The following is a 27,509-nucleotide window of genomic DNA, read 5'->3' on the forward strand; positions in this document are numbered from 1 at the left end:
CTATTCATTACAGTACATTGATTTGCTTTGCCTTTAATTCATGAGATAGATGCAAGGAAAAAAAGATTTTTAGAAATGCAGAAGTCAAATGTTCTCTCCAAGCTCAACAACTCCCAAACTGTCTCATTTCCTCCTGCGTTTTTTTCTTACTTACAAGTATTGCATTCATTCCTGATGCAATGCCATAGATCAAACCTGAGAGGCGTGCTGCATATGTATACTCTTTTAAATCATCCTTCAATAACCTGATAAACAGGTATGTCATGTTGCAATGGAGAGGATCAGCATAAATGTAGCGACTAACAAAAAGAAAAACAAAAGAAATGCTTTGATACCTCAAGCAGTGACAAAGTAATGGATGAAGAAACATGACTGAAGAGTATGTATATGCAGCCTCATGATCAGTAGTTCTTGGAAAGGAAAGTTGAAGCGTACCATTAATTTAACAGCAGTGAAAGGGGGTTTTCGCCCCTCCTTAGTCAGAAAGTTTTTAGCAGGTATCTGACAAACTGAAATAAAATCTAAGCCTGGATTAGGTTTTTTTCAAAGGAGGAACAAATCTTACAGCTAATTAACTTCATGAATGGTATAAAAAGAAAGAAGAAAATTTGCTTAATATGAATGGAAAGATTGTTGAAGACTTTGAACAAAATTCAACTTAAAATTCAAATTAAAGAAAGGATGATCAAGATCAAAAGGAATAACAGCCTTAGACCCACAACGGAAAAAGCCATTTTTTAAATAAAAATGCTTCCATCAAATCAATATAAAAATGTTGATGAGTGGAAGTAGTTTTAAGGCTCGAAGCTTTTCCTTGATTTGGGTACTTACATACATCCCATAGATGGTATTTTGGAGATCATAGTTCAAGCCAGCTAGTTCTGCTGCATATGCATACTCGTTGAGGGAGTCTTTGAGTAGTTCAAGGTACAAATAGGCCATGTTACAATGCAAGGGATCCACGTAAGCAAATGGGCTGGAAGAAAACGTTGAGAGTAAAATAGGCAGTTTAAAATTATTTCTCAGTTTCTTTTGGCCTTTTAAGTTTGATCTGAAAGAAACAGTATTTACTGCAAATATGCTGATGGATCCCATTATGAAGGACTCCTATTTTAAAACTAAATATGAAGATACTCTGAAAATAATTACTTAGCTTCTTTATGGCTGGGTGTTGCCCAATTCCATTGAAGGCTCTAGAGATAATTCCAGAAAAAATAGCCTGGAGATAGTTTGCAAAAAATTAAACCATGTTTTATTTACTTTGCTACAGAACTCAGAACACATGAACTGTAAAATGAGTTAAATACAAATTCATAAACATTATTTAGTGGAGTAAAATGAAAGCCTGGATACTAAACATTAATACTTTTTTACGCTATTAGAAAACAAAGTAGTTGCTATTAAGAAAATAAGAAATTAGCAATTTAGGGTATGAAAAATATGCAGTACGTCCTAAGCCCAGCTCAGGAAAGAAGTCTGGCATACCTGTTTTCATATCATGGTAATTTTGTGTGGTATCTTTTTAACAGCAACAACTACACTTGCTCTGCTGTTGTGTCAGTAGTATCAAATCACATACAACATCACCACAAATCTCTCAAAAAGAGAAATGCAACTCAAAGACTCAAGCCATGTTTCAATAGCATTGATGTTTGTTAAATATCTGTATATCTTAAAGATTTCTAGGATCAAGGCTACCTATTTCTACCGTGACCAGATATTTATTTCTGCAGCTTCTGAAATACATGTAAATTTAAAACCAATTTCACAGAAATAATCAGCAGTTTCTAAAACAATTTGCTGTCAAGATATTGCTTACCATTCAAAAACATGCCATTTTCTTTTTTTTTCCCCACTAATGGTTACATTCACAGACAAGCTACCACGCTGGTTGTATCCAGGTTGATCTAGCACGGTATTTCACAGTGAATACTAACATTAATATAGTAAAATAAAGACAGATCACATCATCAATACCCATACACTGATGACTTAAAAATACATCACAAAGGTATTTTTAAGAAAGTTCCTAGCAGTTTTTAGTAAGGCCTTGACTTCCCCTTCCATTTAGGTTACAGAAAGGAAGTGATAAAACATTTTCTGTTAGAGAAGCAAAGCCTGCTAGTCTGAAATCTTAGCCCAGGGAATGCTGTCTTACCACTACTGTGTAGTTATTCTGGGCTTGGGTTTGTATTCAAGTATGTATTCACTTAAGCAAACAGAGCAGTAGAAATATAAGATTCTGCTGTTTACAGCTCCCTCTCCCAAAACCGAGAGCACAATATACACAGTACTAAAATATTTGTATACTAAAATACAATTTTAGTATGCCCAATGAACACTGAACTCAAAGCAAGATGTAGGTCAATCCTATGTTATCTTAAATCTCCCTCCAAACTCACTAAATTCTTTTCCATTTTGATACCAGAAAAGAGACTTGATCTTTCTGAGTGATTACTACATTTGTATCAGCTATAAATTCTGGGTACTCATTTAGCTGAGAGGGGCCAACAGGGAATTTTGAAAATACAGACAACTACTAAATCATTTTGCAATTGTTGAGTGAAAAATAACAGAAAATTATTATTATAATACTGTTCTGGGAGTCATTGTCTATTCCTGACAACTTTGTAAATAAATGCTTATTTCTTGTCTACCTTTTTTTTAAGCTATATTTGAGGAAGTAGAGCAAGTCAATCACTGATACTGTCTTTGAAAAATCTTAGTCTAGTCTTTTCACCCCTTCAGAGTTATAACTGTTGAGTCCAGCAGCGTAATTTAAGTGTTGATACTTGGATTACCTTTGAGCTATTATTTTAATCAAAGGCACTAAGCTGCTTAAAAAATTTCTTAAATACATCCAGATAAAAATAATTAGCATTGTATTTTAACATTCATCTCTCCAAACCCTTGGGAACTTGAAGTACAGCGTTTATAACTACCTTCAGAAAGTTTTCAAAACAGTATCACGTTGAATTGTTGTTTTACTTCCTTTTTTTTTAAAAAAAAAAAAAAAGGGATACTTGCTGAGACCCTAAGTCATAATTCATATAAAAGCAAAAGCTTTTTATCATCCTATAAGCTAGATGGTCAATCTCATGTCAGAGGTGTTTAATGCAGGATTTCTTTAATGCAAGTCTCACACCATGGCAAGGTCCTAGGGTTTCCCTAGGTTTGAGGGAGAATGTTTCCCGAATCTCATCAGCTTCCCCTCAATTCATGTACACAGCAGGTGCTGCTAGAATCTCTGGTTCTCCTTCCAAATATCCAAGACGGTTAGGGCTGCGGGCAGCAGAAATCTCCCTACTTTTTCCAGCTTACTGAGGCAGCCTACAGCGTGAAGAAATCCTTGGGATCTGCTACAAGGCAGAATAGGCTCATTCCAGAACAGAAGACGAAGGCTAAAACTTTTCAAGGAAAGCACGTTATTAAGATGGGATTATTCACCAATATCCTAATTAGAAAAGACATGTGGAATTCTACTCAAAAGAAACAGCCACAGAAGCCATGGATATTTCATCGTTTCTCATTAGGAAACACTATACAGATTTTACCTTTCTTCTGATGACAATCAGTATGACTATTCTCAAAAGAGAGAGAGATGCACTAAGAATCCTTTAGGAGTATCAAAAGCTGACAAACCTGCTTCCCACCGCTTTTGGAGACGATGTAGCCAATATTATCAAAGCCTCCTCATATCCAATTATACGCAATGAATGTACCTTTTTTCAAAAAAAGAAAAAAAAAAAAAAAGGAAAGGAAAAAAACCCCCAAACCCAAGCCAGCTTTCCCTCTACAATCACTCCAAGGAAGAAAGAGGCAAGTCATTCCATTACATTAGCCAGCAAAGCTCAAGTACTCCTAGCTCTTCAGATGGACTCCTTGAGAAGAAAGGACAAATCTAACTGGGAAAGGCTGTCACATATTGTGCATCTATGCATGTATTTATACCTTTGTGTGCTCTACATAAAACATACTATTATCTGTAATCGTTCATAAACTGCTTTAGAGACGGTATCCCCCATAGTTCACCTGGATATTTAAAATACCTGTAGAACATAAAGTCAGTCTCAATCAATAAAATTCTATTTGGGATTGTGGCCAAACACAACAGAGTAGAAATCCACTGCACCAGATACAAACCAAGTATTGCAATTCTATTTCTCTGTATCAACAACAGGTAGTTACCACTTTGCCCTCCCATTCCTGACATATCAAAGCTGAAACGGTTGTAATGTTTGTCCTGTGGTTTCAAAAAGCAAATAGAAAGAAGAAATGATTTTCCCAATCAGCGGTCAATACTAGTACCAAGTTCTGACTTTAAGTCACAGGCACACCCTAAATAGCAGCCACAAAATAAGCTCCCCCAGGTATGGTGTTTAGCACTTTATATTTAACATATTTTCAGACAGGCAAGTTCTTTTCTCTTTCTCCTGACTCTATACTCTCTGCCCAAACCTTGGAGTCAGTTATTACAGGGAACTTAACACACTATTTTCTTCTGAGCTTACTTTTTTCTCTGTTACTGTCTTGAAGCATTTTGCACTGCTATTTCAAACTATTTCTGAAAGTGGCTCTCATATAACGTTATTTTTATTACATGGATGGTATACTTACTAGTAAACATATGTTAAAATGTTGAGCTTCTCCCTCCACTCTCCAGAAAACCCCTCAACCTAAAAGTGTGCCAAGATCATCTAGAAAAAATTTTATGTGATCACTCAGAACAGGGACTCAACAGCGTAACTATAGGATAAATGTTTATCAGAGCCCATAAAGTAGCTGTTCCAGCAAAATCACTAACACATTTAATTAGTACACAGGAGGAGAGCTTCTGAAACTACTTTCATCTTTTGTAGTCCAGCACATAAACCACTGCACGCTAAGGGCAGCAGGATTTTTTTAAAAAATTTCAAAAAATAGAAATTATTACTCCAAGAAAGGATTTGGAGCATTAAGACGACGCAATATTTCAATGCTCACTTAAAAATGGTAACTCCTCTGTGATGAAAATAATGTAAGGCCAGATTCAACATTACAGTACATTAATATGCATCTTGAGGTGATAATAGCACATTAATTGATAATACAGAGGGCATTCTCCTAAAAAATTAATTATTGCTGCTAGTTATGGAATTTCCCACTATTTTAGACACTTCAAATTTTATACTGGCTTGCACTTCCCAAATTAAAACAGAATTCAGGTACCCAAAACCATATTGGAAGAGCATTTTATAAAGAAAATACTATCTTAAAATAATTGCCATTTAGTCATAATTCAACAAATATTCACTCATTTTTAAAGAGGTATACTGCAATAAGTAGTAGTGCTATTGGCAGGTGTATTTCAGGTATAGCAAATAAAGCATAAAAGAAAAATTTGTTTAATAAACTTTTCATGTTAATATAGATGACCGCTTCCAATTGCTCTCTGTTCCAACTACTGCATAATTCACATCAGCCTTCCTGCTACCTGTATCTTACTGCACAGTACCAAGCAAGGATAACCATTTTAAAAGCCTCAATACATGCAAGTAAGTTTTTGCCACATAAATGCAAATTCCCAACAAACAAGAAACTTTTGGAGTGGAATTTGTGTGATATACTTAACATATTGCATACCTGAAAAACTCAAAGTTGAGACAAGCTTTTGGCAAAAAAAATTTGTCATCTTGCTTGAACCATAGTTTGCTCATAGCAGTGTCCTGTGTCAAGAAAAGAGGGGTTTTTTATTAAGTCACCTAACTTCTAATTGTAATATGTTTTATTACACTATTTAAAAAAAACTTCACTTAATCACTTCTAATCTTAGTTTAATTTTGTCCCCTTAAATTCACATTTCTGCTATATACATTTGAGTATACATCCACCATTGCTAATGAGACTGCCTTCTCATTATTCACATTCTTCTCATACATTACTCATATGACATCTTAACAAGCAGATGAACGGCTGCAGCTGTGTGAATGAACTCATGATCAACATGGGAATAATTTCTCTAGAGCAGGAACAGACAAAGATAATTACAAAGTTAGCTTCAAGGAATTTCCTGTTGGTGCTGTCAGTAAGGGATGTGCCATGATGGGGACAGCTGACCTAGTGACAAACTGCCACTGAAGAGGGTCATCCTGCTCCTGCATCCATTTTCCTGTCCCCTGCCTAACAGTGGTGTCCCACAACAGTGGTCCAGTCCATAGTGAGCTCACTTAGGCATATAAAACCAGCAGAAAAAATGTTTTCTTTATAAATTTAATCTCTGCTGGTTTAGCTCTTGCAATTCTTGCTAGGGGGTCAGACAATTTCCAGGGCCAGCAAAAGGAAAAGGGCACAAACAAACTGCTGGTATAAGTAAGATAAAAAAGATGAGAGCAGAAGAGAGAACGTCTATTTCATCAGGATTAAAAACATTTCCCTCAAAAACATATTTAAAAGGAAAAACGATAAGCAAATATATTTCCAAAGCAATGATGCCTTAAGTCAAGCTTTTACGTAGATCAGTTGTGTAGCTGCTACAGAAACACTACAGGACCATCAAGTTTCTGTAGCAAACCATCAGCGTTACTTACTAGAGCGGTAGAATTTGTTGCTGCTGAGGCTTAGGGCCTCAGTTCACGATGAATATAAACGTATGCTTAAAGTCCTTCTCTGTTAATAATATTGCTTCAAGCATATGCCTAGAGCGCCCCATGCAAACCAGATATGTTCCTCTGAAGGATGTGTTTGCACTAAAATAGACTTAATCTAGCATGCAAAAAGTATTTTGGAATTAATTTATTATTCAAGTAGAAGTAAAACACAGAGTTGCAGAAGACCTCTCCTATTTACCCTCCAGCTAAGCCTAAAACAGAAATGAGCATTCAGAGACAACTGCATTTTAGAAGTGAGAAGTAACATTTAGGTATTCAGAACCACTGAGATTTGCTTAACACATTAAGGATCACTAAATGATACTTCCAGGATAGTGGAGAGCGATATGTACCTGCGTGCACATTTCTCCACCTGCAAATGCAAACTTTTGCTATGTGATGGGCTGCACAAAACAGCCTTGTCTACTCCCTGGACTTACTGAACGTGGCTCAAAAAATGTGAAAGTTGCAGTCCTTCTGCTGAACAAACATGAAGTTTCAATACTATTTCCATCAATTGTTCATACGCTTTTAAAAGGGTAAGAAGAGTTTGGGTTATTTGTGGAATCATTTTCATAGGATCCCAAATAATCATAGTCTAAAAGTCAGCAAGAACATTCTGCTGACTTGCAAGTGATACCCAAGAGTTTCATTCTTTTAGTTTAAGAAAGAAGTTTAACGATTTACACTTTGGAATAAGATATTACCTCTATTTTAAAAACACACAAAGGAGTAACTGCTAACTTCCCAAAAGGTTAGCTAGCAAGCAGAACAAATACAGATAACTTACTTTGACAAGGGCTGGGTACTGTGTTGCATCTTTTTCCAACGGCAAAATCTCAAAGTTAGTAGGAATGAACTCATTCTTCATTGGAAGCTTGAATTTCCCGTTCAGATCAGCATTTTGCCATTTCTAGATACATATGGAAGCAATGAGGATAAGCGGAATATCTGCTTAACTAATACAATTATTCTTTTATGCTGTAAAAACACTTACTAACAGATAATACAAAAACGTGCTGCAATAGCTTATGCGTAAATACTAGCAAGATAACAGAAAAAAAAAGAAGTCTGTAATCAAAGTTGGAGTAGGCCATTAGTAGTATGCAATGTTCAGAAGAAGGAAGCCAAAAGATTAAAAAACCAATAATTTTGGAAAGTTCACAGTACAGTGGAAAGTGGTTCTGCATCTCACCAATTCTACTACTGTGAACTCTAAGTGAAGGTGTAGCAAAAAATACATAAACAGAAACTCTCATCAAGAACACAGCTACAGACAAGCTAAATGAAGCAACGTGTTCCTATGCAACATCTGTCCAAAGCATTCTGGGTGGCTCCAGGACAGCGCCAGGGCGTACTGAACAGCCATCTCTTCTTAAAAGAGCAGATGAATAACTAGACTCAACAATGGTTTGCCCGCTTCCTCTTTTGGGGTTTTGATTTTTAGAAGCTCATTTAATTTACAAGATCTATTAATTTTATAAACTGCAAAGATCAATTTCAGAAACACAGTTAAACATATAGCGGTCATAAAAACATTCCTTTTTAAGAACAGAATAGTTCACTAACATTTAATAGAGACTTTGAAGCTTAAAAAAAGTTGATGCTTATAATTTTAAGTAGCCTTCGCGTACTACTGACCTTTTACAACAAACATTGTATAAGAGTCCCTGTATTTCACCTTACCATGGTTTAAAGCCATTAGAGTGTTTTATGTAATAAAATATGAAAATTCAAGACTAACATAAGATCCTATTTCTCATAATATTAAACAGACTCATTGTACAATTTCCATGCAATGTAGAATGGCAGATTTAAATTCTCCCATCTGTTAAAGGGAGAATTAAGTAAGAATTTACAACTGTCGTTCACTTGAGGATATTGGAAATACAGTAAGTTCTTTAACATGCCTTAATGACGTCATCAGATATTGCTTCTTGCTTGTATTGTGTTCCATACCAGTCTTCTGTTCGATCAGTTTTTCCTTCAAAAGACTTAGAAACTATTGCAACTCTGAAAACAAAGAGACAAAAGCACTTTGGTATCAACGTGTCTCAGAAAAGACTATGCCAAAAGAACCAGAGCGTTGTTTCTGTTCCATCACTAGAAAGCATTCATTTCTGGAAATGGTAGACGGCTGCTGAAGGTGTTAGACAACTATAGAGTACAGAGACAGCAAATACATGTATATTGAACTACTCACTAAAGATAAGCATGAAAACAGGATATTACCATAATTTAATTTTACTGTTTTTCTCTTTCTAAAGTGCTAAGAGTTTGGGGTTATGCACAACGGGTGATGCAATTTCTATTTCTTAGACTTCATCCTCGTTTTAGAAAAGATAGAAAGCAATCCTCAAGATCTCCTCCAAAATTACTGACGTGACAATAACATTCTTCATATCACCTACAGCAAAACTCAGGTAAGTGAAAACGCTGACTATTAAATCCTTGACTCTGGAATAAAATTTCATTGCAATAGGAAAAGATTTTGATTTCATTATTGCAATTTCACTTTTCCATTCATAATCTGGTTAACAGTAAGCAAGTTTCTTCATTTTGGATCATGCTCATTTTGGATTGATATCTGGGTTTTTTTTTTTGTTTTTTTTTTTTGTTTTTTAAGAGGGCAGTAAAGGGGGTGGGAAAGTTAATACATTTGAGAGTCAATACAACAGAATTACACTTAATTGGAAACCTAGAGAACACACCTAAAAGGTGTGTGTGTGGGGGGGGAATTTATCATAAAGAAAACTACAAATTGAGATTTTTTTTTCCAGTAATCTTCACAATAGGTATTAAGAAAACTCCCTTAACTCTGCTTAACAGCCTACCACATGGAGGAATATTCAACAGAAATAATAAGCTAGCTTTAGAAGTATATAAATGCTTATAAGAATTCTGAAGTGGTCAAAAAGGGTCGTGCAGTTACCTCCTACATACATTTAACAACCCCTAGATACTGAATAGCACAATAATGTACTGTGTCAAATCTTGTACAGATGGCTAAAATGAATATTAAAACATCTAAATATATGCACTATGAGTGTTCTTTTATACCACAATATCTTCAGGCCAGGAACATTCTGCTGTGTATTTCTAACGCTCACAGCAAAGCGGTGCTGAAACCAAAACATGCATATGGATGTGCATCATACTACAGTATTTTATTTTACAAATATGTTATCAGAGAACACCCTCAGGATGAATTCTGCAAAACACAGAACTATTTAAATACATGGACTATTAATGAATTAAGTGTTCATGTCCTCACCCCTCCTTTTGCTTTAACTATTTACGCATAAATGAACAAATGATCCAAGAAGTTTGAAGACAACAGGGTTCTACTGTACCTAGTTCCAGATTCCCCTATTATCAAGATTTTCAAATCACTGTAATTTAATTTGTGCTATGCAGCCTCAAGCACCAGGAGGACAGTGGGGTAAAAGATCACTCGACAACAGCTACCATTAGATACATTTACATAAATGAGAAATATATCTCAGAGAATCACACAGGATTGTAAAGACACGTTCTCTAGCATTAGATTAAAAAATTGAAGCAAGATTTGTACCACAGACTGTCTAATTTGGAGACAGTATTTTAAATCATACACACTAAAGAGGAGTAATCAAATCTCATGTTTCAGAGATGCAGATGACTGCCTCCAGGTTCAGGGAGGGAGTTACTTTTACTTCCCACCTTTGAAAGAGCCATACGATTAGCCTGAGCGCGCGTGCGCGCGCACACACACACACACACACTCCTCACTCCTCTACAACACCTATGCAACGTCCAAACCAGAATGAGAATATTCATCTTTAAGAGACATACATTTGATCTCTCATTGCAAATGACAAGAGATGATCTAACATTTTTATTGCGACTTCACAAAAAATGCTTTCACATCTGTCTGCACGCTACATCTATTTCATTTTTTATACAAAAAGAACTAATGCTAAATAAACATTCAGCAAAGGCTTAAGCATTTTAGTCCTGAAGAATATTCGTTCTTGCAACACAGCAGACACTAGCTCAGTCAACACAACGAAATCTATTAAAAAGATTGTTGTTTACATAAAAAGGAGCCATAGGAATATTCTACTGTTTTGCATTTTAGCTTGGACAGCTGGTGAGCAGAAGCTCTACTGTTTACAAATGAAGTTGCTAAGAGACTATAAAAACCATAAAGTCCATTAGACTTTTAGAGACATCTACCCAGCCTTTCTCCTCCCCCCAGCTTTATTTTTTCCTAAACGTTAGCCAATCTAAGAGTAGCCTCATAAAATTAAAACAATCACGCAGTCCGAGCAACAAGACAAAGGTGTTTTACTCCATAACACATGGAGGTCTGTTATTGCCCGTTCCCTCCTCCTGTCCTTCTCCCAGTGCAGGCAGGCATCGATGCCCAAAGCAGCAGCGGCAATCCAAGCATCCACGCGTTTGCTATAGGAACTCACTAGAATGAAAGAGCTAAAAATAATTCTGTCTGCTCAGCCTACAGAAAACGAAATTGTGAAAATCAGCATTGCAATTCTGTTTGTAATTCTACTTTAAGGGATGGATCCCCCTGCCCTCAGGTCACCACTGCAATGATTTATTACATTTTGTACTCTCAGAATAACACTCACTACTGCGTACCGCAAATCAAAAGGCATTTCATCTGCCTCAGACTTGCAGCCTAAGACAAGGTACAACCACTAAGAGCAATAAACAGCAGGACAGAAAAAGAAGAGGGGGGGGGGGGGGGGGGAAAAAAGCTCCACAAGTAGAAACACAATGTTATGCAGTTATTTAAAGGTGTCATGGTGCATCTTTACAGTTACCAATTACGAAACATTACTTTTGCTTTTCACTCCTGAGTTATGCTATTGAAAACTATGAATATCCACACAGTTTAAGTCAGAGTTGAAAAGCCCCAGAAAAGCAAGATAGGTGATCTTCACTAGGACCTGCTTACTAGCACATTTAAACTCAAGCAGTGCAGTAACGTTTCTCGCCATTCATGACAGGGGAGGACAGCTTCAATTATAAATGCAATTTACATGTACTTTCTTGTACATGAAGACTATGGTAGTCCTTAGTCATATTCAATTTTCAAAATAAGCATAAATTCTATAATGTGATACCTACTTACTAGATACCATCTCATTTTTCACTCTCCTGAAATGCAAAATGGAGACAAGCAGCAGATCCACGAATAATATTACTCGGGAAAGGAATAAATGTGCTTTAAAATAAACGTATTCCCAAGTAAGAATATCAACTACTATATTCCACATCTACATAATAAAAACTCCCAAGCTTCTAAGGGTAAAAAAAATGATAGACCTGAGACCACAATTTTTGTGATATTAGTAACAGACAAGTCAAAGCACTTTTTTTGCAAAAAATGATTTTATACTTAGTAAAAAACAATTGCTGTTTTAGGAGCCAACTTAAAACTTTGCCTTCCAAATGATGATATTCTCAAATGAACAGTGGAAAATGTTATGCCTATCTTGTTCAAAATGTATAAAAATGTCACGGCAAAGACAAAACGAACTCAAAAGCCTAGATTTGTTTATAACTTCAGCAACAACAACAAAATCCCAGTAAAATTGATGAGATGCAATACAGCCTATTGAAAGCCATTTCCACAAAAATCTCATTGCAAAATGCAATGAAAGAAAGAAAAAAAAATACACAGAGAGATGTAGCTGGAGTGCAACGTGCCAGTGATTCTGCCCAAGCGAGAGTTACTTGTTACGTTTCAGTAAAATCACTGAGTCTCTACAAATACAATAGTTTGGGACAGGAAACAAATGAACAAATTGTGATTTTCAAAATGCATATTTAAATACAATGCAATAAAAGAAGAAATAAACACATATACTATATTTGTATAGTTTCTTGCCAGGGATGGACATCTGCACCGAAATCACTGTTTGCTCAGTATCTCTGAAATTCAGGCCCCTAGAAGTTTCTGAATCAACATTTCTGTCCTTCATTTTATTTTTCTTCCAACTAGGATGCTACTAAGGCTGCCCTTCAGATATCAAGAAAGAGCAAAAAAAATTCATTAACTATCCAGGGGAAAAATGTTCTTTAGTTGCTTAATCTGATGAGTCACTAACTTCTCAAATTTTAATGGCATTTATTCTGCAGATAAGAGAAAAGTGTATTGGAAACGACGGCAAAATTACTTTTTTCAGCTGAAACTGCAACACATGCCAAGTCTTTTCCCTTATCCCCACAGATGGCCAGCAAAACCCAATGCAGTTTAAACAAGTAAAAGCGATGCTCGCATCTTAAGGAGGTTTCTCTCTTAGGGAAATTCAGCTACTAAATGCAACAAGTAGTATGCGTGGGCAGGGAGGAAAGGGCGGGGGGGATATAAAAACTTCCTGTTATGGTTCAGTCAAATAGAAGAGCATATGGATACTTGCCTCCATCTGTGATTGTGGATATTTTTCCATACTCTTTAAAAACAAAATTTGTTAAGGGAAAAACGTAGTTGAAAAACTAAACTTTTTAAAAAGACATTGAACAGTAGTCTCTTAACTGTGAATATAGCTATGCCAATACAGATAAGCCAAAAAAGTCCTTAATGTAGGTGAACTCCAATGGCATTAGAAAAAGGAAACGATAATAAAATCACTGTAGAAAATAGTGTTTCAAACTGAGGGAAACTACAACACTGCATGTCACATTTATGCAAGGCACAGATAAAAAAAAAAAAAGGAAAGAAAGAATGAACGAATACACACACACACACAAAAACACAAAACAGGCAAAGTTAGGATATTAATGCTGAATTTACATTCAGTTTTCATACCTGTTACAGGCTCTTTGAGATATACTAGGCACATTATTTAGGCCCAGATCTACATCTCAGGAAGTAGCTTCCATTGAAATCAGCATATTAAAGACTGTGCATGTAATTAAAAAAAATGCACAACAAAAATTGTCTTCTGCCCATCGTAATACATCGTTCAGTGTAATTTCTATGATACCAATGATCATGGATGATCATTAACGTTAACATTAACATAAATATCAGAGAAACGGCCAATAACCGAAATGCATATAGTTTAAAAGCACACGTTTGCTCAAGTGAAGGAGGAGGAAATAGACTACTGGACTGATGGTTTATCACATGCATGAAGATACAGAGGTAACCAAAAAATGAAAAACATAAGGGGATCCTTTTATTAGCATCTATAATCTCACCTCACATTATTTTAGGAGAGCAATATCAGCCTTCTAAAAATGCAAATCCACAGTAGCTTCCTTGAACCTTTGTAATATGTTATGAAATCACTCGCAGTATTATTTAACTAAGCTTTTTTTTTTTTTCTTCCAGGAGACTTTATCTTGCCAGCAATTTAAAATAAACGATACTACAAAGTGATGTTCTTGTTATATTTGATTATATTTTAAAGTAAATGCAAGATGAAAGAACTGCTAGTTAATTTAAATCTACTCTTTATTTCCAAAGTTAATAGTTTAAAATACGTCTATGAGGAGCATAATACTACACACAAGCTGATATTTTGCTTCAATTACATGAAAACAGGAAAATCTAATTAGCTCAGACCTTTAAGCACCTGATTCCCTGAATACAAGTATTTAATTCCTATTAAAACTAAAAGAACTTATACTTTTAACGTCCAAGAAAAAAATCAGCTTGTAATATTGCTGAGCTACATAAAACAATAATAGTTATATAACATAAATAATAATTAAGCGACATAAAAGCACAGTTATGATTTTTGATTCTATACTGAAAAATTACATCACTTACATAAGCAGGAAAAAGCAACATAACATTTAAGAATCTTAAATTGTATTTGATGTTGTGAGGTGGGGAGCGTTCTATCTCTTTTTGAGGTTCTGGTGTCAACTCATGCCAGGTTAGCTTGAAGTTGTGGTTTTGGAAAAGACAAACAGTTTAATACAAACATTAGTCTGAACAGAAAGAGAACTAAGAAGGGAATGTACAGTTGTTATGGTAATAGCAAATTAACACTAGCATGTTTTAGTTTACATGTCATAAGCATTACATTTATCATTATTAAGACTGTAAACCATTCAAATTCAAGTACAAAGTATGCCTGCTGCTATATCATCACTATATCATCACTGTCCTCCTGCAGACAGATCCATGTTAGACTACCACTGCTTTGCTGAATCCTGCTGTTCAAACTGGATTTACCCAAGTTTTTGGTCAGTCTCTAGTTTGTATATGTTTATATTTAAGTCTTAACAGAATAGCTGTAGGTCTTTAAACCTACAGCTTTAAACCCTACTAAAATTTCTGCAACAAAAGGAACAAATAAATCATGTATTTAACTATAAAGAAACTGAAGAGGCCATAAATGTAGGGTTTTTAAAGTCCTTTATCTCCCAATATTTATTTTTTTAAATTCAAATAATTAAAATTACATCATCATTATAATCTATTTCTTCAATCAGGTAAAACGAAGAGACAACATGTTTAGTCCTCAGGGAAGACTAAGAAAACCTACTCCTTTCAGCATCCAAAAAGAAAACACAGTAACAACAAACCCGAAGAAAGTAGAATGAGACTTAAGATATGTGAAGCCCAAGACTGCATGGCGACCCAGATATACAGAAGTCACTAGATGACCGTTCCTTTCTCAGCACAGGCTTTCTTGACTCAGCTGGTATGCCATCGTGTCTCTTCCGTTATGAAAACTTTGAGATTTTCCTGTGCTTAAAAGCATACCTATTCTAGCAAGTCTGTTAGTCCTCTAAACGCTCCCAGCACTGTGCCTCTCCAGTATAAATGTACGATACCTTAGTACTTGGAAAAAAGTCACACATGCACAATTGCAGAAATGCCTGATCAAACTTGCAGACAGGCTCCATTCAAAAAGTTGGGATGCAACAGTTATTCCCACTATCTGAAGGATCAATGGTTGCCAGCTTTATGTTGCTTCAAATACTGAAGCTGATCACCTTGAGTTGATATTTTCTCTGGGTAAGATATGTTCCACTTCGAAAAATATACTTACTTAATATTTAAAATTAAGCCACAATTACCAAGCGCAATGCTAGAGGATATTCACATCTGCAGCAAGTCACTGTACCAAACATCAGAAGACTGAAAGAACGACAATGCAACCCTACAATATTACTATAAATAAAAGGTATATATAATATAGTAAACAAATATTTTCCTTGATTGCTAACAGTTCAAAAATGAGTGGATTCATGGAAGGTTACGGAGTTGACCACACCAAGAGAACTTTGCAGTTTACCAAGTACGTTCAGAACATGTGACAGCGTTCACCACCACCGCACATCATTCAAACTTCTACTTATGTCTATACAGTGTAGAAATTGCCACAACAGATAAGAAAAACAGCCTGCGCAGTCTGATACTGAATTTGTCAGTAGCCAGTATCAGACACTTCAGACAAAAATATAAGAAAAAGACTACAAACTGTGGCATAATCTGTCATAATGGAATTTTCTTCCTATTCAGTTAGCTAACATTTGGTTTGTACCTTCAAAGATAACAGTATATGTCTTACAACCTACCCATCCTATCCAGAGCAATGCTGCACGTTCTCATTACCCACAGAAATGTTTAATCCTTTTCTAACCTAGCACTGTCAGTCGTAAGGTCCTTTGCAGAGGTCAGTCAGGACAAATCAATCCTTTCCTCAAAAATTCTTAAAAGTTGTTCCAAGTATGACTTGTAGAGCTGCTGTTTCAGTTGCTGTACTATGAGGAACGCTCTGGCATTACTTCATTTCCTTGCTTTTGGGGACTGTAAAATATAGGTTCTATTGAGCTTTCACATATATAACTGATGACAATGAAACTTCACAGGCCTTTCATACATACACACATACACACGGGTGCATACACACACACTCACATATACATAAAATGTACATACACATTTTAAAATCTTCTTCTATTAAAATGTACCGATGATCAATTTCATTAAGAACCACGGAATTCTTCTAAGACGGGGGGGGGAGAGCAGGCCCATCCAGATTACTTTTCTTAGAGTTTTCCTTATTTTTTATTCATCTCCCCAGTCCATTGTGAGCAGGCCCATCCAGACTACTTTTCTTAGAGTTTTCCTTAGTTTTTATTCATCTCCCCAGTCCATTGTGGCTAGTATCCTTTTTAAAGACTAAATTCCAAACCTTTTTTAGATGTATTTTTTTAATCTCTCTTACTCTTTTCTTGCTTTTCTTTTTTTGAAATATAGAGGACAGAGAACAATGCACTATTGCAACTGCAAGTGAAACGAGGGCTTATATTAACAGAAAGAAGAGAATGCTGTAAAACAGTTACGTTTACTATACATTTGACAAAAGCCAAAACTTGCAAAGCACACCACCTAAAAGTTTTTATAAAAATTCGGAGTGTTACCACTATTACTCTTCAGAGCACATGCTACAGACTTACTTTTTCTCCCTCAACCTACGTTCTCTGCACTTTCCTTTCTCACACTAAAAACCCTTGAACAATGTTAGTTTTGGCTACCTGATGCTGGAGTACTGTCAGCTGGATGAGAGTGACAAAGACTGGCTTAACCAGTGACAGCAGTAACAGAGAAAACTGATGAGTGGTCTGCGGTGTCCAGCAGTATGTGCATTTCACACATGACAAGCTCAAAGCCTCTATTAATTTATTTAAATCTCTTCACTTCCCATGGCAATTTTTAGAAGTTTGGGCAAGTAGATACCTTGGTAGTTCTCTGGCAGACAGCATAAAGACTCAATTACATTACAGAAGGTATCCTTCCCTAAGGAAATATTTACTATTCTCTAAAAATTTAAGAGTCACATTTTAAAGCTATAATTAACATCAGACCCAATTCAGCACCTGTAGCTTATCTACTAAATCAGTATGAAAAAAATGGTTTATCTACTGCTTCCAAACTGTTCCAAAAATCAGTCTGAAGTTCAAATCCATTTGGAATTTCTGATTAAGCTTTCTCAAGGGAATTAGTAATTACATAGTCCCTCTTTTAATTACTAACAACGGTCTTTCTATTAAAGGTAAGCTCTTTTATCAGATTTCAAAACTTGGGCAGAAGACCAACATGGAAAATATATTCAAAATAGAAGTATTTAACACAACAGGAAAGAGAACCTGGAAATTCTGAGTACTGCTTGTTCAAAATATGTTCTCTCCAAATAGTCAAGCTTCAGTTGCAGTATCCCACGCACATTACACATAGATACCCACCCACACACAAAGATATAGGTCCTTCTTTAAAGGGCATTAATTACTATGGTAACTACAGTCACTGACATATGCAGTTTCATTTATTTTACCATTACTAGTATACCCCTATAAACCCCATGACATTTGCAAATGCAGATCATAATCCAATTTTACCCTAATGTATCCAATAATTATGTAGTTTAAGCTAAATGAATATACAAGAGAGATTTTGTCACGCAAATAAATATAATGAAGATTCACGCCCAAATTTTTTAGGCCTTCAAAGTAATTTCACTAGGCTGAAAAATATATATCGCATGCCTCACTGTCTATCTGCATGGTACTTTCTGTATCAAACACTGTCCAAAAATGCCAGCATGGAATATATTCAGAAACAGTCAGAAGTGTATTATCTTGGAAGCCAGGTAGATGATACAAAAATACTTTGATAAACAGGTGATCAAATACTGACATGCAGAAATATAAGCAACAACTAATTTCTGTGGTTTTGTACATTTTAGTAATACCTCTACACTACTTGGATTTAATATTACAATTTATTACAATATATACACACAAAAGCTATACTAAAAGAATGGAATTGCAAAAAACAAAACCTAAGTTCCAAAGTACTAAAATAACCACTGCCCATGCAATCTTGATTCGCTGTCTTCTCTTCTTGTAATTAGATTGAATCATATTACACACACATATATATGTATGCATATATATAAAATACAGACGTGTGTATGTAAGTTTACAGAATAGACAATTAAGAAGCAGGTTTTGATACTTTATCTTTTTGCACAGTGCATGACCTGATTTTTCCATTTTCCAATATTCTCCATCTCCTGGTCTTAATTAACAGAACTAATTACTGAAATGTCCTTTCCACAGCACTCAGTATTACAGTATCTGAATGTTTCAAAAACCACTTCTGTATTTTAAGATATCCCAAGAGACATTATCTTTACAGATGGCAAGCTGAGGCATACAGAGATCCACATAATCATCCAGCAACAGCTAATTTTGGATGCTCAAATTAAGATCAACTTTTAAAATTCTTTGCATCGTATGGCATCTCATACACTAAAAGCACAGCGTCTGTAGACTTAGTTTGGAAATGATTCTAGTGCACAGCAACCCCTCTAATCAGGCCTTAAGACCTTAGTCATAGCCAGGAAAATAAAAAAAAAGAACAAGTAATTGCCGGCCTGCTGTGAAGAGCTTGTTTTAGGAGCTTGCTTAGTGCCATTTAGGAAACTTCTGACAAAGCAGAGAGAAAACTCTGTTATCCAGGACAGCATTAAACTGCCTTAACCTTGAAATTCTACTTTTCTCTTTCTGCAGATTCATGCTACACTCATTACACACCTTCCAACTACATTGGTAAGTCAGGCAGAGCAATACATGGCCTCTTATGATATAATTACACAGGCCTCTTATTACGTAATTCCCAGAACACATCTATTCTGCAAGCACTGAGACAAGGATGCGCAGGGAGAAAGGAAAAAAGTATACATCTGCAGACAACAAAAAAAGAGCAAGCCTCAGAAAACTTTAGTTTGCCTACATACTGTAGACTATATTGCACTTAGCGGGCACAAGTTTTTCTGCTAGGTCTCCAAGCTTGGTCCCATCGGTTCTGCTGCTGTCTTACCTCACACTCCTTGTCTCAGACCTTTTCTCTTCGCCTCTTCTCTTTGCCCAATTTCCATCATTCAGGACTCTCAGGTTAGTATCCTTTCCAAGCTGGACAGAGCCTTCCCTTCCAGGCTTGCTGCTCTCAAACCTCTGCTCTGCCTGCCAGTCCCAATTTTCTACACCTCTCTCATTTCTTTGTCTAATCTGCACTTAACATTCAAGCCATTTCAGCAGCCAGCCTCTCTGTCCTTGACTGAGCTCATCACTCCCCCACAGCTACCAATATCCCTCCTTAAAACACTCTCACCATTTCCTTCACCAGTTATGTCCCAGGCTCCTCCTCTCTTCATTAAACCTTTGCCCCAGCCCTTCCTCCTCCTCAGCTAATACTCTCCTTGCTGGCCTGCTCCAGTTGTCTTCTCTCTGACTTCCAGATTACTCCACTTGTGTATCTTAATCTTAGCAGACTATCCGCTCCAGTGCACTCATTTCCCTCACCCTGGTCAGACTACTGATCTTCGTGTATTCAAATAGACACTAGGTATATTTGTTCTTTAGGACTCCCTTTTCTACTTGGGTGACAACAGAGGATACTCAAAAGCATAGGTGAGTGATGCTTCCTCTTTTCCTTTCAACACCTGGTCTACTTTCAGGGCTACTGAGCCCCTAAATCTGAGTATGTACTGCGGCATACTCTGTGAAGAACACACACAGTTTGGTCACACTCACATCAAAGAGATGCTCTGGAAGCCTGGGAGATTTTAGCAGCTAAAAATGCAGACATTTCCACCCACATAATTCGATATTTTTCAGAGGCTCTGCTGATCTGCACAAATTTTGATAGTTCTCCATTGGGAAAATAAAACACATACGGTGGATAAAAACCATCCTCTTAACAGATTTCCAGACCTACCACCAAATTATGAGCATTCAAGCATTTCATTTAAAATATCCCAAGCACTCAAGTGAAGCAGGATAACTTTTACTACGCTTTTTCTCAGTTACAGTTGAACTATTCTCAGTAAACATTTTCTTAAGAAGAAATTCAGCCTGAGGAAGACATCCTGCATAAAAAGTTTCAGTCTGAACAGGAAAAGTTACATGCCCTTGAAAATAGACGTGGCTTATTTTCAATGCAGAGTACAAAGAAATCTCATTAACACACAGAACCACCCGCTGTTTTTCAGTAATGTTTACTTTGGAGTTGTAAAAGATACCTAAAAATTTGTACTCCTGTTAAATCTCCTGCTTTCTTACAGCCTTTGAATTAAAATACAAGTTACTGCAATTCAACTTACCGAACATTTTCTGGTCTCAGTTTATCTAGTACCATCTCTATTAAATCAGGCCTGAATTCTTCAAGCAAATATTCAGCAGCCAATACTTCTTCTATAGGGTAATACTAAAACAAAAAATGCAGAATCATGTAGATGAATTAAACAACAACAAAAACTAAACAAGAAAAAACGACTGAATTAAGCTAAACAAGATGAAGTAGTAGGCTGATAATGCAGATTATATTTCCCAAATTTTTGGTACTTTGATATATTTGCATTCTTTTGTGTTGAAGTATTCCATGTTTCAAGAGAAAAAGTCACCCACCTCTAAATATGGTTTTACAGTAACAAAAGTAAAAATAACATGGTAAATGCTGACCCCTGGAGGACATTTTTTTAAACATAAAAGAACATCAAGTAGTCACCACAGTGCATTTGGAGAAAAAACAAAACAGAACAAAATACCCCTAACATCTATTTTTTTTAGGATTCACTAAAAATTCAATCTCTTTTACAGTATTTTAAAGTAAAGCATATTTCACTTATCTAAAAGCATAATATAAATTCCACAGACAATTCTAACATATTTATTTAGGGCTCCAATTGTGAAACTCGCTAAGATTTCCAGCAAATCTTCAATGCATGCACATAGTATATTCTGGGTAAAACCTGCAAATAGCCATGCTGGAATTAAGATTTAAGGTAGGAAAGAGAGCTATCTAAGGGATTTCACCAAATCATGTCAACTGCATACTTTTGCTATCACCAGCATACACAAATAACAAAACCTGCCTGTAAGAACTATTAATGGAGAGCCCAAATACTGACTTCTTGCCTCCCAAAAGAGGTGTTCCCAATGTCTCACTGTGCCAGGCAGCTCTGGACCAGCCTTACAGCTTTTCTTTGAAATGGTTCGTGCCTCTTATTTTTCATGTACTTTTACTTGTGAGAGACCCAAACAGTGCATTTCATTAAGTTGGAAGGAAATGGATGTTGAGTTATGCCCCATTTCCAGAACATCGGTCAAATTATAAAATATCAGATCAGATTTAACTTCAAATACATAGAACACACGTCTATCTAGTTACTATTTATGATTCTATTGTACTCTCCTATAGCAACTGTTATTTCTAAGAGCATGTTCTCCCACTCACTTAGAGAAGTGGTTGGACTGTTTAAAAAGAGTTATGTGCATACAGAGGTGTCAGTGAGCCAGTTACTATATATCTGAAAAAGAATACAGTGAAATTGTAAGACAAGGTACCCTGGCAATTTAAGAGAAAGTCAATTAGAATTTGTCTGAAAACGACTAGCGGGAGTGACTTTGGAGACCCTTGTATATGAAGGGAAAACACCAGGCAGCCTAAGCACAGGGTACCAGCAGTGTGCCATACAGCTGCACTTTTAAAACCAAAGTTATTATAAAGGAACTTTTTGAATTACATACGTTATACATAAAACTTCAATTGAACCAATTCCAGAAGACACAGTAGCTTACATAAAGCATTTTTGGAAAAGAGAAAGAGAAAAGAAGGTTACCAAGGACAATAAACCAAACCTGTGTAAAAAAAAATTCAAATGTGAATGCTGAAGATCTGTCAAAAATAGATCAGATAAGAATAGAATTTGAAAAGTCTAGTCTGAAAGATTCACAAAACACCAAGGAATGCTCGTTTAACTATATTCTGATCACAAAAGGCTAAGTAGACTAATTTGAAGGGGAGATTTCAAGAAATCTATGCATTCCTAAGCTGTCTTAAGCAACACTGAAATAACCAGAAGAAAGAACAACTTCAGTTATTGTAAAATCAGTTCTACCAAGCATGGAAGTATAAAATATTAGAGAGTGAAGGAAACGTGACCTGCTGACTGCCAATGGTAAGAGCTCATGAAGCATGACATTAGCTTCCTAAGCTCAAGAAGTGCAAGAGATCTTTGCAAATATGCATATTTATTCACAGTGCAATTAAAAGAAATTAACTGCTGAATGATTAATATATTGTCCAAAAAAATCACTTACATGCAACATTCCTCCGAGCTTTGATGTATAACCTCGTGGTCGTTCTTTATCTTTAAATCTGAAAGCCACAGCATTTAGATCCTAGGAAACAACAGGGCAAGGGGTTAAAAAGTATATCCTTAATGCTTAAGGCTACTTACTAATAAAAATACTTAGTAACACTTAAGGCTACTTAATTCCTTTTTATGATGTAAGATGAGGAGGGAATTGCATTCTATCCATATTATAGCAGTATTCAGACCGAGACAGATACCTAACACATGAGATTTCATCAGTTATATGCAAGTTGCACAAAATTCATGAGCAACTTAAGATAATCTCACAACGTGAAGCATTAAGCATGCTTATTAACGAAAAGTTCTATGTTGGAAAATACAAACGACAGTCTTGTAAGTCATATTCACAGTAAGAGGTTTGTCCCATAGCTTGTATATTTAAATTTCTTGATAATTTGAAAACACGCTAACCTGAATACCACCAACAGATAGACAACAAACACTGCACTGGAAGACTATTAAGGAACTGAAGCCTCTCTCTCTTGCCTTTTTGTTACTTTTGTTTAACCAGACAAAATTAAGCTTAGAGACAGAAAAAACGTGTTTCTTTTTGCTGTCTTAAGCCAGAGAAATAGAAAATGTCATTCTTAGAATACAACTGCAAGGGTGACTTAAAGAGATCTAAGGCTACAAGGCCAATGAAAGGGATAGTCCCTTCCTCCTGTGAAACCATACAGCAAGTAACAATTCAGCTGAAAATTAAGAAGATTAGTTTTCAATCAGTTTGCCAGCTTTTCTAACTCACTCTGCTGCTTGAGGAGCGCTAGGGCTGACACAGGAGGAGCAAGGGAAAGACACCGCTACGAGGTGGAGGACAGAACTACCTCTTTCAGTCACAACCCAATCTTATATTTGCTTATGGTGACTGTGAAACAATTCCACTGGGACTCTCTTAGCAGAGAGTAAAGGGACTTCTTTCATAGGTATACAGCATCAAAATGCAAGGAATAAACTTGCATCTACGGAATTTCTAATTTTACACAGAAGAGATGATAGTTTTCACAAAAAAAATATAAGAGGAAACTATATGCACAAAAAATCTTTACTTCAGTATTTCCAGTGAACCAATGAGAATATATACATACATATATATATATATATATACACACATATATATATACACACACAAGAACTTTTTATTTCACATTGTTATGGAGAAGTTCAGTACTGTTTAATTCTAATATGACACTTCTAATTTTTGCTCTGTACACACAGAGCCACACACGTTTGTAAGACATTTTAACAGTTCAGCAAACACTGAAGCATACAGCTGAGGTACTCTAGAAAACATTTTAGGAAGCAACATGTTCACCTCTCAGAAAGGTCAGATAGCAGGTTATCAACGTCCTTTACAATCTCAACTCTACAGTTTGGCACATGAAGGAAGAGAAGAGTAGAATAAGAGCCATTTCAATTCCCGATCCACTGTTCTCCTGCATAACAAGTTTTTTTCTCCCACATTTTCAATGAAGACTAGGAAGAGTTATGCAGAATCCTTGCGGACCAGGTAAGCTATACCTTCTTTCACCTCGATTGTGTTACCATACAATGTCAACTCACAGCTCTGTAGAAGCATTTCATATTAACACTAAGACAACGTGCACTCAGCGTACCAGCCATTTGTGTGATAATGTCACAGAAAATGAACCTTTAAAATTAAGAAACTTAATTCTCATGCAATTATTGAAGGTGATCTCGGTGGCCAAGGAATCTGGTTCTAGTCATAACACAAAAATTTGTAAAATTATAACCACAGAACATTTCAAATACCAGTCACTGTACCTTGCACTCTTGGAAAACCCATTCTTGAGGTCCTTCTGTACGTAATTTTTGAATATACTGAAACATGTGCAAAATAATATCTTCAACATGCACTGGAAAGAAAAGATGCTAACTTAATAATTCATTCAGTTCTGCACGTGGAAAAAATTCTGATGAAAACAAATATGAAAGTTTGCATTTTTAACTGGATCCTGACACACTCAGATAAATATTTAAGTATGCATGCAATCCCACTGACAAAGTTAACGTGATCATTCATAGACTTTAACTAAGTGTTTAGGTTCCCAGCTAACTCAGAAAACCGCTTTAAACGTGTCCAGTAGTAAGACAGTGACAATTAATATAATTTAGCTCAGGTTTAAATAGTTTGAATAAGCAGCACATACAGGTATTAACAGCTTTTCTTTAAAAGAAATTTATTTTTTAAATATTTATGTAACGAAATGGCTTAATTTAATACAACCTCAAATGAGTTCATTTTTTTATGTTAGACAAAGTGCATTAACATACTGGGGTGATGCAAACCCGGAAGAATGATAAGTTAATTAAAATATATTGGCTTTCAAGTAATAAACACAATTAGTCTCCTGGAATACAAACACAAGACCCATCAGATCAGGAATAACATGGAACACAGACATGGTGCTTCACTTACAAAGTCCTTCCTCTGTCAAGTCCACATTAATGATGAAAAACATGAAACCTCTAGCACCTTCCTTCTGTCCTCCAACTAGAGTATTTACCCAGCCTATGAAATCAAAGAGAAAATATTTTACATAAACAAATTTGTAAAGTCTTAAGCTACCTATTTGTATGCTTTGGCAACTTTAAATTACTTCTGTTTTGACATTTTCATTACATGTTTCCCCTTCTCTTCCTTAACACTAACAGCAACAGTGTAAGTTAAACGTTACAGAAGTCGGACCTATCTGATTTTGTGCTCAGCACTCCGTGAAGGGATGTTACGAAGAACTTGAGACCACTTGGTCATTAAGTATTTTATTTATATTTGGAACACTGTAATACAAAGAACAATAGCCAAAGATACACTCTTGAGGTCTTCCAGTCAATTAAGGGAGCAGACAATAGTCTCTAAGTCAGTAAAAGAAGAGAAGCAAGATCAGTACATCAAAGTTTGTGTGTCTCTATATAGAGGTGAATGAAGAATGGAAGCACAAGAAATAATAGCTTCAATGCTCTAGGGTCTTTTTATTTATTCATTTTTATCTGCTAGAGAAACAAACATGAAATGACTTAGGATTCAAATGACTCAAATAACTGGAATTTTAAATTGAACATACCGAGACTGATTTTAAATGAAATATTGTTCTGAATTTTCACAACACACGCAGTACAGTAATTTTTAATTCTTTACCTTCAGAGGACTTACCTTTGGCTTTAAGCTCTGATAAAAGACTCCCTGGGCCTTCATGCCCAATCAGATGTCCCAGGTAATGACCAGGGTTTGATTTGTAGTATTTCTGAAGGTCTGGTATAGGAAACGTGACATAAAGATTTCTAATGTCCTTAATAGGTACCACTTTGTAAAGTTGCTGAAAATAAAAATAAATGAGGAAATTCATAACACAAACAGAAACTCAACCGATCTCAGTATTTCATTCTCTTCAGGAACATATATCATTTCCCCTTTATGCACACACATTTTATTACCAACATAAACATAAAAAAAAAAATCCAGTTAAAAGTGAAGGCATGTAAAAATTAGGGCAACACTTAAACCGCCGTTTCCATTTCACAAGCTTTAACATGCTGCAAACATTAACTGTTTATTAATTTGAGAATTAACTATTTCTCAGTTGCTTACAGCTGCAACCAAATGTGCAATCTTTACTATAATCATATGAATTATAATTAGTGCAGAGAGGTGGGTGGAAAGATGGAGAAATGAATATGGAATTTATCAGGGACACTGATACAAAAGTCGTGAGGTGCACAGTGTGTTACTCTAGCATGAAAAATATCACTTAAGTTCTACACTCTTGATGGAAGATACATCTCTATACCTACCCGGAGATGTTCTTCTTGAAAAGGATGTTCAGGAAACTCTGGTATAGGGACATTTTTGTTCTCTACTTCCGAAAATAACTTCACCACTAAGCTAGTCAATTCATCCAAAGATTCTAGAAAAAAAGAGACATTAGAAAAAGCATAATGATTAATCTGTAGACTCTAGGAAGTTTAGATTTGGGATATACTTTTGGGGAGACAGGGATCATACAGAAAAGCAGTTTTAAAGGTATGAAGATTATTAATTTCAGAAAGGACATCTATTTTAATACTTAATTTTTGAACAATTACAAAAGCACCATGCTTATTAAAGGAAGGTTTCAACCATGAGTAAAAGAAATCCCAAAAAGGAGGGGGGAAAAAAAAAACCAACTTTGAATTGTACCAATGAATCTAAGCTGGAACTGAAGAGAAGGCGCATGAGATATTGAATGTTTACAAAAATAAACATTACACAAAAAGCACAAGGGACATGGAATTACAGCTATAAGTGTTCCACAGCACTGTGTGCAATCCACATTTTTCCAGCGTCAAAGTGCCTTTGTCAAAATTTGATTGTATTCAGCCTCAGCCCACTTTCAACTCTTCATGAGCCAACTCTTCATCTGTCCTCCAGTGCCCCATAATTTCATACACACATCTGTGATCTTTGTAGGCAGGTCTACATTTACATCCATTCTAGTTTCAACCTGTGATTCTAGAACTTGTCAAAAATGAAACTAAGAACATTTGCAGAAAGAAGCTGATGCTGTGTATCTATTCACCTAAACGGCACAAACATGGATTCTTTTGAAACACTGCCTTCAAATTAGCTATCTGCCTAAACAGAGGCATTTTGGAGCATTTCTAAAAGAAAGAATAAGATAAGAGAGACTTC

The 27,509-nt window shown here is 35.8% G+C and overlaps 1 protein-coding gene across 4 annotated transcripts in view; it reads right to left on the reverse strand.

Annotated features, from left to right (window-relative positions):
- IDE (insulin degrading enzyme) overlaps window positions 1-27,509 on the reverse strand; it is a 75,285-nt gene that overhangs the window by 27,050 nt on the left and 20,726 nt on the right. For all 4 annotated transcript variants that reach the window (XM_068950021.1, XM_068950020.1, XM_068950019.1 and 1 more), the window contains exons 6-15: window positions 26,633-26,745; window positions 25,995-26,157; window positions 25,260-25,352; window positions 24,605-24,696; window positions 22,767-22,847; window positions 20,768-20,871; window positions 8,537-8,639; window positions 7,417-7,539; window positions 5,623-5,705; window positions 832-976 (exon numbers count right to left, since the gene is read on the reverse strand). In XM_068950021.1, coding sequence (XP_068806122.1) covers window positions 832-976; window positions 5,623-5,705; window positions 7,417-7,539; window positions 8,537-8,639; window positions 20,768-20,871; window positions 22,767-22,847; window positions 24,605-24,696; window positions 25,260-25,352; window positions 25,995-26,157; window positions 26,633-26,745 — 1,100 coding nt within the window. The remainder of the gene's footprint in view (window positions 1-831; window positions 977-5,622; window positions 5,706-7,416; window positions 7,540-8,536; window positions 8,640-20,767; window positions 20,872-22,766; window positions 22,848-24,604; window positions 24,697-25,259; window positions 25,353-25,994; window positions 26,158-26,632; window positions 26,746-27,509) is intronic.

Source organism: Struthio camelus, chromosome 7, assembly GCF_040807025.1.
Source record: "Struthio camelus isolate bStrCam1 chromosome 7, bStrCam1.hap1, whole genome shotgun sequence".
NCBI classification, from domain to species: Eukaryota; Metazoa; Chordata; class Aves; order Struthioniformes; family Struthionidae; genus Struthio; species Struthio camelus.